The sequence below is a fragment of the Lycorma delicatula genome, chromosome 2, assembly GCF_047948215.1.
Source record: "Lycorma delicatula isolate Av1 chromosome 2, ASM4794821v1, whole genome shotgun sequence".
Classification (NCBI taxonomy): Eukaryota; Metazoa; Arthropoda; class Insecta; order Hemiptera; family Fulgoridae; genus Lycorma; species Lycorma delicatula.
In genome coordinates, this window is record NC_134456.1 from 3,369,558 (window position 1) to 3,382,274 (window position 12,717).

General features: G+C 29.1%; 1 protein-coding gene across 2 annotated transcripts in view; it reads right to left on the bottom strand.

Annotated features, from left to right (window-relative positions):
* The window catches only part of LOC142320425 (tetratricopeptide repeat protein 17), a 55,566-nt gene extending 42,924 nt beyond the window's left edge, over positions 1-12,642 (bottom strand). For both annotated transcript variants that reach the window (XM_075358169.1, XM_075358170.1), the window contains exons 1-5: positions 12,432-12,642; positions 11,908-12,179; positions 7,793-7,907; positions 4,726-4,940; positions 4,460-4,627 (exon numbers count right to left, since the gene is read on the bottom strand). In XM_075358169.1, coding sequence (XP_075214284.1) covers positions 4,460-4,627; positions 4,726-4,940; positions 7,793-7,907; positions 11,908-12,179; positions 12,432-12,533 — 872 coding nt within the window. In that variant the 5' untranslated portion in view covers positions 12,534-12,642. The remainder of the gene's footprint in view (positions 1-4,459; positions 4,628-4,725; positions 4,941-7,792; positions 7,908-11,907; positions 12,180-12,431) is intronic.
* Between the last annotated feature and the right edge of the window lie 75 nt (positions 12,643-12,717).

Consider the following 12,717-nt stretch of genomic DNA (forward strand, 5'->3'; position numbering starts at 1 on the left):
TTTCAAGCAAAACTATGTCTATAAAAGCTATTCCAGGGTAAATGTTTTCTCGGGCAATCAATTTGTTACACGAGAAATGTAAAAATAATGTAGAGAAGTATTTGGTGACTATATTGAATAGATAAGAAATATTCTGTCAATTCATTGTGGTTTTTATTGGCCTCAATTCTGGGACTAAATGGGTATACACTCTAGGTATACACATAAATAATTGTTTTACTGATAAAAAAGAAAATGAATGCATTTTTTTTTCATAACCTATATATAAATTTATTTCTCTGTTAATTTTTATTAACTTTTTTGTTTGAAGAACATAATTGAATGCTTTCATGCAGTTAGGAGTCTTCACAGAGAAATATTTTCCAGCAACCGGCAGTTTTTACAAATGATTTTAGTATTCTTTATTTAAAGTAATATATATTATTTCATTTTATTTACTTATAGCGTGTTTAATTATTATTGTTTCAGTAATACTGTATAACATGAAATTTTAGACTCCAGAACTACAGTTATCTGCAGATGGGAAAGCTAGTCTGTTCTTTTTCCTCAATGGAACAGAAACTAGTTGGTTACTTATTTATTTATTAGATAATTTTTAAGGAATAGTTATAAAAATATTGTATCCTAATTGCTAGATGAACTATTTAAGTCTACGTCAAAAGCCATTTTAAAAAGTAGACAATATATTCTTTCAATAAAAATATATTATGACAAAGATGAAAGAATATTAGTATCATATTTACTACCTAATGTGAATACTTTAAATTTGTTAGATTAAAGATTGTCTTTTACCTATGAAGTGGTTACCAGTTAAATTTCCTGAAGAGATACACAGAAGGAAATGATTAAATTAGTTAAACGACTTTATTATTCTACATGCCATTTTCAGTATCTTGCACCATGAAAAATGTTAAGCCTGTCGTAAAATAAAATTGTAGAAATTTTTTTTACCACAACAGTAAAAAAACTTTTTTTACTGTTTGTATATTTGCATACAAATATATAAAGTAAAAAGCATTTCAGACAGTGAACAAGTCAATACAAAAATTTCAATGAATGGCTTAAATAAGTAATGCTGAACCCAGTTTTGAGTTCCTAACTGGAGAAGAAATCTTTAACAAGACTACCAAAAATGAAAGTGCAGACTTGAGATTGAATGTTGTTCCAAAGACCAAAATGTGGCATGATTCAACATTGAACAACAGGCAATTTTTACCCATTACTTAGAGATCTGACAAGTTAGATACTAAATAATGTAAGTAGATCGTCTATTAACAACTTGCCTTATTAACTTGAATTAACTCAAAAACTTCTCAATGTCTAGATCATGAATCCAAGATATCTCATTGCTTATTCAATAACATACTACTGACATTTGTTAACATTGATTTTTTTTTATGACATTTGTTAACATTGATTTTTTTTTACAAAGTATATGTCACCTTGCTTCATTTTTATCACATGCCTAATTGTTTGGCCTAGTCACAGAGATTTAAGCTTTTCTATTTCTGTTGATGTTTTATTTTTATCAGTGTACTAAAATTTCAGCCGTGGAGCAACTTGTTGGTTGTGTAAACTGTATACATTAAGTAATGTCAATTATTAATAATCACTTCCTTTATTTACTCTCAAAATTTACACTTTCACATTTTAAATACTTATTAAATATGTCTAGCTAGAACAATAAAAATTTAGTGATGTTGCAAACACATTCTTAAAAAAAAGTAAATTCGTGTGATTAATTCTAACAATAATTAAGATCAGCTGCTGGTGCATTAACAAATAAAACGAAATAAGAAGATGACAGGAGATGTTTACATTAAGCATGAGGAAAAAGACGACAAATGAATCTGAACAAACTGCCCGTCAAAAAAAAGTTATTTTTTTATAATAACTTGAGAATATCAATATAATTAAGTTATAATATAGGGTACATAAATGTTATACTAATACAAATATAAATTATTATCATTAATATGATTCAGTAGTACAAGATAAACCAAGTGTATATTATATTAATATAATATATAACAGTGATCACAAATCAATGACAATGTATAGAAATAGTAATACAATAAGAATAATTATCATAGTGTTCATAGTTTCATTAATCTTGATATGAGAATCATAAATATATAAAAATAATAACAATGATAATCATAGTGCCCACAAAATTAATAAATTTGTAATAATATACATAAATACATATATTCTTGCCAATTTGTACTTATAATCTTATAGCGACCACAATTTCTTTAATATGTTGTTTGTGACACACCTATTGCAAAAAGATGTACCCAATAACCCGAATTACCATGGTACCATTGCCTAGAAAGTGTAATAATGATGACTTATTGCACATTTAGTGATGCATAAAATTTATCCGCAAATGTTCCAGTTCTTCTAATGGAAGCCTTAATCGATTTTCTTTATCTTAATAATTCTTCTTTATCCATAATTATTACAATAACTGATTGGCCAAAAAAACAAAGTAAAACTAAACACAAATAATATTACATAGATAATGGTGTTAGTAAATTACAAACCCAGTTTCAATGTAGTGAAGAAAACTCCAAAATAATATGTTTGTTCATTTATAAGTAAATTATTATTATTGAAGATCATCAATGAAGATTGTATTTGCCAAGCTGCAGTGTATATATCACAACATTAGAACTTCACATGCAGTTGATATTTCACATATTATTTAATTATCCAGTCTTATCCATTTTTTTAATAATCTTGCCCGGAGACCAAAGTAATGTACAACAATTTCAGCCACAGAACAATTCGTTGGTTATGTAAACTGTATATATTAAGTAATGCCGGATAACCAATTATTAATCAGCACTTCCTTTATTTACTCTTAAAATTTACACTTCATTAATTAAACGTTGCAATGAGTTATAATAATTTATGTTTTTAGTTAACTTCACATTTATTTATATTTTAAATATGTCTAGCTAGAACATCCCAACCCCGTGGGGGAAGATACCCGGCTTGTAATGCTTCTGGTTGCCAACCCCCCCCCCCCCCCCCCCAACGTGTAGCTACTCCTGATGGGTTGTCTAGCTAGACCAATAAAAAATTAGTGATGTTGCTAATACATCTTTAAAAAAAAGTAAATTCATATAATTAATTCTAACAATAATTAAGATCAGTTGGTTCATTAACACATAAAAAGAAATAAGATGACAGGAGATATTTATGTTAAGCAAGAGGACAAAGAAAATAAATGAATCTGAACAATTGGTAGAGTTCATTTAACCAGCCATATATTTAATACCTTGAAGTTATTTTGTGTAGATTATTCTATTGTTTGTAATCTGTATTGCATAACTTTACTTTGTTGTGAATATTAATTTTAGTTAGATTAAAAATATATAGAGTATCAGAGTATTACAGCAAGAACTGTAATGTGGCACTTTACATAGTATACCATCCTTCATGTGTACTTCTGTAAGTATATATTTCTCTTCAAGTATAAAATGTGTTCAAATTATAAGTCAAAACTGAATATTTTCTGGACCTTATATTTGGAATAAAAATAAAAATTATTGTACTGTAGTAAAATTTTGTTTGAATTATAATAATTATGTATAAAAATGTTTATACCGCTTCAATATTAATTACTCTGTGAAATACAAAGTAATATATTGCTTATTATTAATAGTTTTTTTTTATGTGTGTAATAATATACTTAATGTTGTATTTCAAAAGTTTAATATAAATGCATACTATATTTTATTTATTTTTTAAATACTCTAAGAATAAAGAACATTATGAAATTATTTCTATTTCCTGAAAATAATAGAATTTAGGCCAGGCAGGTTATTGTAGGGGATGAAGACAAGGCTCTTTTGTTGACTAAGCATAATAGACAAATAGTAGGTAAACATTTTGTGGTCATATGGGTAAGAAAGTACAAAACTAAAAATAACTCACTGAGAACAAAATTCTTAGATATAGAAAATAGAAAAGGTTTTATTGAGAAACTAACAAATCTTGATTAAATAAATAGGAATCATAAGACAGTTCATGATAGAAATTCTGCATTTAAAAGTACACAAACACAGGAAGAATAAATGTTATGAAAACATGAAATACCCTCATTTTAGTTACAACAAATTAAATTTAAATCTACAAAAGTTAAAATAGAGAAAATTAAAGTAATATATATGTTTCAATTATATTTGTAATTAATTATTATTATAAACTTTTGACAATTAAAAAAAGAAAAGAAAAATGCATCCAATAGTAATAAACAGGCAAAAAATTCATTAAATTACGTAATTTAATTTAATTTACTAATTAAAAATGTAATGGAAAAAAAACACCCATGTGTTCACAAATCCATGCAATCTCTTAACATGATTAAAAATCACTTCATTTATACTGACAATTAGAAATGAGTATTTATTACAAACATTATATTCAACTGTAAATTAAATTAACATACCTGTTATAATCACCAAGAACAGCATAAACTGTAGCAAGGGCATAATGAGATAGTGGGCGATGAGGGGCATGATCAACAGCTGCATGTAAAAGTATTGCAGCCTCTGCTGGACAGTGTGCTCGCTGTAGTAAACAGCCCAGATTCAATAATGGAACATCTCTGTACCTCCTGAAATAATAATTTAAAAAAAGGTTCTACTCATGAGGGAAACACAATTTAAACAATGCAATCTTCTAATAATTAAAATAAAGATGAATATACTTCACCTAGGAGAGAAATGCATAGCAAATTTTGCACAATTCACAGCATTTTGTGTGTGTCCTTGAACAGCCCAGTATAAAGTGGCCAAATTATACAAAAACCAAGATGTGTTATTTCTTTCTAGACCAGCAGCAATTTGTTTCCCACTGTATTTTGATAACGATTCTAATTCAACAGATAATTCAACCACACTCGATAAATTCCATGGCTGAGACAATACCTAGAAAACAAACAATATGTATCAATAATTGATGACAAAAATTACTTCTGTAATCCTTTGGAAATAATTTTTTATTATACAAATATTTAAGTAAATTAACTTTTACACCTCACCGTAAATAATCACACAACAGTAATGCTGGGATTTTTCAGAATAACTCAGGTACTGAATATTACCAAATATATAACCAAATTGTCATTTTAGTTTTTTGAAACATAATTAACAGTACAGCTTGGTCTCCAATTGCACAATATCAACTGTACCAACAGCAACAACCTTGATATGTGACATATGCAAAAGAGGACTCAACCAACATAAAACACGCATGAACATTATGAAATATACAAACGTAGAAAATATAGTCATATTAAATGAATAAACATAATTTAAATCCAGGGCACTTTTTGATCACTTTCTAAATGCATGTCTTCTTAATTAAAAACAAGTTATCAACAGATATCTGTGTGAGAACAGTAACAGTAGTCACTGAAGATCTCAGAGCTCTAATATAAATGAGGCAACTATACATACACATTAACCACAGAATGAAAATTTTACAATAGCATACACAAAAAACCAAAGATTTCTTCAACGTTCTCAAACAATATGAAATTTACTTTTGGAAGAAGCAAAGATGATAATTTATAACAAGAAATAAATAAACACACAACCCAAACATATTATTTGATCATTATATATACTTAAGCAGCTTCCTAACCATTTTTAGGACGAGTGCCATAAACAGCAGTGCTAACAGAACTCCACTGAGGAAGGTGACCTGAAACTATACTGTTAATCAATTTCTTGGCCTTCAGTAATTTGAAAACACATTTATAAGTTTTAATAATTTAAATGGTTATCTTGTTTTGTAATTCATTTATCATAAAAACATAAAATATTGAAAATTATCTATAATCAACAACTGAACTAACATAACTTTTTTCAGCTTCTGATAAAAAAAGAGTTTAAATTTGCAGAGTTGAAAAACCTTCTAAATAGTTACTCTACTGTCATTGCTGATGTTATTTGCTAGACAGCTTGCTCATATAGGGTAAAAATTATTTCTCTGATAATTATCTTCCTCACTGAACATAATTTAAAAAAATAAAAATAAAAACCGACTTCAAAAAATAATAGTAGTAAAATGTTACAAATAATTATATTTTTATTTATTAATTAAAGTAAAAGAATTTATAACAAATACCTATTTTTGAAGTTTGTGTCAATCAAACACAAACCTATGATCTACGGTATATAATACAAATTCTACATCAAACAACGCAAAATTGGTATTAGAAATTTCACTACAATAAAATACAACATACAAAAATATAATGTAACAATACTTTATAGATGCTTAGGTAGATCTATTCACCTAGTAAATATGCCTTAGCAAACTAAAGAAAATGTGTATGATCTCAAGAAATGAGATGCTCTCTCATACATGCTCTTGAGAACCCATTTTACATGTGGGAATCCTGTTTAGCCGCCTAGCAGTGGTTGAGGTACTAACTTTACAGAATCTTATGTTTAATTTGTGTTGGCTGCCATCGACTTCAAAAATAGGACTTTGTTCTAAATACTCTTACTTTAGTTAATAAATAAAAATATAACTATTTGTAACATTTTAGTACGGATATTTTTTTAAGTCAGATTTTATATATTTTTTTAAAATTATTTTATTTCACAATTTTTAGTGGTATCTAGTACCTATATATATATAATATTTAACGCCTTACCAGACTTTGATGGAATATTCCGACATAGCTGATGTGCACGATTAGGGCCTTTGTCAGAATATTCCAATGTCAAGTTTTTGTCTGGTTTTAATTCATTGTCATTTTTTTTTTAAGGGATTATAATTTATAATTGAAATATATAAAAGAATAAAACTCATATATTTATATTATATACATAACAATTGATTGTCATTTTGTAAAAGTTAATAAAATCGTAAGTCAAAGTAACTTACGTCCATTTTGTAGAAATATCACAATCGCTATCTTATCTATCAATATGATGTCTATCAATTATTATGTATATTGTTTAAATATGCGAGTTTTATATATGTCAATCATAAATTAAAATCTCTCCTGAGATGATAGAAGCACTTGAGAGAAATTATTAATATATAAGCAGTTTATATTATATATAATAATTATTAATTGTTTAATTTTGCAAAAATATTATTTGTAGTAAATATTTTTACTTTAATCAAAATAAAAATACTCAAAAAAAAACAAAGTAAAACAAACAAGGAAAGTTAAAACAAACTCAAAATCAAAGTAAAAATAAAAATATACTTATTTGTAACTTTTTAGTTCTGTTATTTGTTGGTTTTTAATATTAAAAAAAAAAATTATTTTATTACTCCTCCTCCTATGTACTGTGCAAGCAGTCAGCGGCTAAAGGTGTTGAGCCATTTAGTATTTTTCATAAGATTATCATTGGATTTGGATAAAATTTATAGAGGACCATTTCAAAACTATACTCTAAAACTATACTCTTTCAATTAAAAAAAATTATCAAAATTTGTTTACTAACATCGGAGATATTGCATAACATACATTGTAAGAAATATTATCGAATTGATAACCTCCTTTTTTGACGTCTGTTAAAAAAATATCACAAAGCAATCAATATAATTATTATGCATTTAAAAAAATTCTATTATCGTTTAAGGGAAAAAATAAACATGGTATTAATGATATTTTTTTAAACCCAAGAAAAATATTAAAAGTAGAAAATATAACTAAAATTACAAGAACTTTTTATTGAGCCTCTGTTAGGTATTAATGAAACATATGAAAATCCACACTTTCAAACATATTACACAATTGATTTATAACAACCTGAATATGCGGGAACATATGCATACTGAAGTTCACAGGAGCATAATGTAAACAATCCGGAGCATCAGGAACAGTCTCAGGAATGACTTCACTGCTTGGAATCAATTCATCTATGCTGAAGAATAAAGAATAACAATATCGTTAAACAATTGGACATATATTTCATTTGGTAAAATAATCTTATCATTACATTAAGAAAATTTAACCACAATTACCAGTAAGTGAAATGTAAGAATATTTTAAATTTACAAAAGTTTATAATTTAGAAGAAACTAAATGTATATTCCCGCCCCTGGAAAACCTAAAAAAAAATAATAAATAAATACATTTAGTTTCTTTTAAATTATAAACTTTCTTAAATTTAAAATATTTTTACATTTGTAAATTATTGATTAGAATGACAAAATGCTTGAACTATTAAAAAATATAATTTTTCAAGCTAACTTTGACATATGAAGTAAACTTAATTAGAATGTAAAGTGGTTTTCAGATAACTTAAAGCAGATACCATAAATACTACTAAAGATGTTGTAACATATCTCCAGAAAAACCTTCTAGGCAAACATTTCTATGTTTCAGATTTGTTTTTTTAAATTTAACATACAGTTAAATCATCATATAAGATCATTAACATGCATATTAAAAGATACTATAATGTAACTATAATTGTAGATTAGTGTCCTCCTCTATGTATGCATTCCACTAATCTGACATTAAGATTCCCTGTTATTCGCTGCAACATCTCAGGTGGGATGAATGAATTTCATCTTGAATTGCTTGTTTCAATTAACCCGGTGCCTTTGGCCACTCTTACAGATCAGACTCTTAAGGTATCCCAACATGAAAAAACCACAAACTGACAAATCCAGTGATCTTGGGGGCCAGGGAATGCGATTAAATCTTGAGATGACACGGTTACTGAATAACTCTTGCAAAGTTGCCACCGATCGCCTTGCAGTGTGAGATGTACCATCCTGTTGAAACTAGGCTTTATGCTGGTGTGGGAAAATTATAATTATATTAAAGGACAAGAGTGGATCTGTCTCTTATTTTCGCTAGTCTCAGTCGTAGACTGAGTTGCCATACTTATTGATGGTGTGGACCTGGCAGAGTTTAGATTTCCGTGCGGTTTCTGCCGCTGTTGTTACTCGACTAGTCTGCTGCTTCTCTAACCTGTGTTGGTGTTTGCGGGTACCTTGTCCATTTTAGGATCTAGGGTGGCTAGGGCTCCGCCCAGGTTGTTGAACTGGCCAGAGGAAGGTGTGCAAGGCACCAGCCTCAGTTAGATTTCTAGTTTCAATGTAGGTTGTGCCAGGGGAGTTTACTCCCTGGGCGTGATTTGCTCACTTTAGCATGGCGATTGCTTGAATTTGAGTGCACACTTATTAAGGGGGTAATAAGTTAAATGTTGGTTGCGATCAACATAGTGCTATTCCGAGCGGTCCTTAAAGTTGGAGCTGAAGTGGAAGACTAGAGGTTATACTTAGCTCCTGACGGACCAGACCTGAAGTCCTCTGGGACTTATTTTATGCTGGCTGCACTCCAGTTGCTTAATTACGATATGTTGTTGCGGTGATTTAGACTGAATTTGCTGTCGTGGCATACTTGTTGCATTAGTATGTACCGGGTACTTATAGTTAGGGCTTTAAAGTGGTGATAGGCACAGGGTCTTCGATCTACCTCATGTAGGCTTCTAGCTTAGTTGCTGAGGGCTACATGGTAGTATTAGGTGTCTGTTGTCTTCTTCGGAAGGCAAAATTACTGATGTAGATGTCCCTCGAGGCATCTCACGAGGCCGGACTGAGCACTGTATAAAGCCTATGGTGTAGGGTTTGTAAACAAGCAGCTCTGGTTGGGTTGTCCTGAAAGAGTGTTTGCTGAATTCTTCATTTCAGCTTAAAATTTCATCCTTACAATTTACAGATCATGCTAGAACTGAAGGAGAAAAATCACCAGTTCCACTTTGATTTCTGTAAAAAAATTATGGCAAACATTAATCAGAACAACAAATTTTTGGACAAGCTGTGACTGTCAGATGAGAGACATTTCCATTTCGCAGGTTATGTGAACAAGCAGAACTATTATTACTGGGCAGACAGCAACCCCAATGAAGTTCATGAATGCCCTTTACACAGCAGCAAGGCAACAACTGTATGGTGTGCAACTTTGTCACATGTGATCATCAGACCATACTTTTTTGAAAATGAAGAACGGTTCACAATGATTGTCACTTCGAATCTGTATGTTCACATGCTGCAATCTTTTGTTACACCTGCATTTTCCTGCACCATACTCAAAGCTTACTTATATTAAATTATAATTATAACCAATTATAATTTAATATAAGTAAACACCTCAGAAAACATTTGAACATTGAATAGAAAAACCTGTTCCCAGAAGAAAAATGTCAAGATATAATTACATTCAAGCCTTATGCTAATTTGGGTAAAATTCACAAGACTTATTAGGTTAAAGGGCCATGCTTTTAGAAATGTTAGTTACACTTCCTATTACAAAAAAAAAAGAGATAAGGAAGGGTTTTTTGAGAAATTTTTTTCTAGTTTAATAGACTAGTTTAATATAAATTTTGATCCTTCTGTGAAATCATTCTTCAAAATATAAAATTTTCCGCTAAAGCTTTATTATTTTTAAAGGACTTACCTGGATACCCCAATAAAGACCAATTTGTTATTGAAGATGGCTTTATTCAGGCAATAAATGATATTATATCCAAATTGTACAATGGGTTAACAGACAGTAACTCAAAACATGATTTAGGCAATACAATTTGACTATATAAAAAAAAATCTTATATTCAGTATAATATATCAGAATGATATAGTAAATTTTTTAAATGAGGCTTAACTTAAGTTTCTGATCTTGAAAATATATGTGAAGAAAAATAAATCTCAACATTATTATATCATCTTTCTTTTTCCTGTTTAGCCTCCGGTAACTACCGTTTAGATAATTCTTCAGAGGATGATATGTATGAGTGTAAATGAAGTGTAGTCTTGTACATTCTCAGTTCGACCATTCCTGAGATGTGTGGGTAATTGAAACCCAACCACCAAAGAACACCGGTATCCACGATCTAGTATTCAAATCCGTGTAAAAATAACTGGCTTTACTAGGACTTGAACGCTGTAACTCTCGACTTCCAAATCAGCTGATTTGGGAAGACGCGTTAACCACTAGACCAACCCAGTGGGTTTATTACATCATTTTGGGAAAATGTTGGCCACTTCATCCACATAATATAAAACCAAGACTGTTGAATTGAACTTGAATGAATTAAACTGCTGAATGACCATGAAACTGATGACTTCAAATAAATTCAGCTTTAGGGTTCATATAAAAAAAAAATTGATGATAATAATGGATTATTGAAAGAAAATATGAATAACTAGCTAACTGGAAGTTACAATGATATTTTAAATATGAGAGATAACAAACTTATCCAATTAACTGTGGAAAATAATGATCAGGTTTGTGATGAATGTATTAATAAAAATATAATAGTTGTCATGAAAAAATGGAGCAGAAACAAGAGATGATCATTTTTAGTTTTAAGTTTATAACTGTTTAAAAATTCTTAATGCAGTTAAAAAAAGGATATTTAGAAAAAAGTAAGTGCAATACAGACATGTAATGGTGTATTTAATCAAACGACTTCAAAAATGTATTATTTCATAGGTTATGTTTACAAGTGGCCTATAAGAATAACCTAATTCCATATTTAGTGCACAAAATAATATAATTTGAAATTAAAGGTTTTTTTTGGCAAAATGTTACTTCTTGTCTCCAATAATACAGCATTTTCCTTAATCTAGGAGTACTGTGACAGCATATCTGCCAGATTTCTTAGAATATACTGCAATTAGTTACCATTAATTTATAACTTAAATGTATTATTCTCCAGGTGCAGGGGACAAGTACCCAAGATACTTCAGTCATCCTGCTACAACACTTCAAAATGTAACACAACCTGTCCAATTGTCTCAACAGAGTACAAAATATCAATTAAAATACAATTTAAATCTAAATCCTATCAAACAAGAGTTATTTAAAAATTGACATAAACATGTTAAAAATCATAAAAATAACACACTCACTTAATTCCTTCCCTATCTATAGCGTCATCTCCAATGCTGACATATAAATCTACATCCGAAAGGGGAAGTCCAGCATTGAGGCAATCAAAATCTGACTTATAAACACGAGCTTTCAACATTGAAGTACTTTCTAAACTAGCCCATTCTGCTTCAATAACTGCTTTACGACGTAGCATTTCTCCATACAAAGATTCAATCTTTTCCAGTCGCTTTTCTTGTTCCAAAAATGAAAGAAGATCATACGGGTGACGCAAATGAAATACGGAATCCAACTGCAAAAAAATAAGAAAAATACAGAAATAATACCTTATAATAATTATTAATAAATGTTATTATTTATAAATGAACTAAATTGTAATATTACGAATTTAAATTACATTTCATATTAGCCAATCAAGAAAATATGAAAACTGCAACAAATAATCTTTTTGATGGAGATTTATCAACGATTTACACAAAGAATAATAATTAATCGTAAATTTAATTATTTAAAACTAAACTATCATTAAAAGTAACCTATGAACCTGCGATTGTATTCTTCCATTTTCAGTGACAACCCAGTGTGTTGAAGCAGATATTCCCAGAAAAATCTTAAATAAAACTGCAAATACTTTCCAGGATTTCATTTTCAACTTATTTGTATATTTCGCTAACAAGTAATGTTTCGTAGATTTTACTTCTATTATCAACAAGCTTAAACCGCCATTTTCTAGGTACACGCAACTGATTACTTTATCGCCGTCTTCATAGCAAACTAAATTAACGACTGTTTTTCTTAGATTCTTAATATATTTGTAATCATTATAAAAA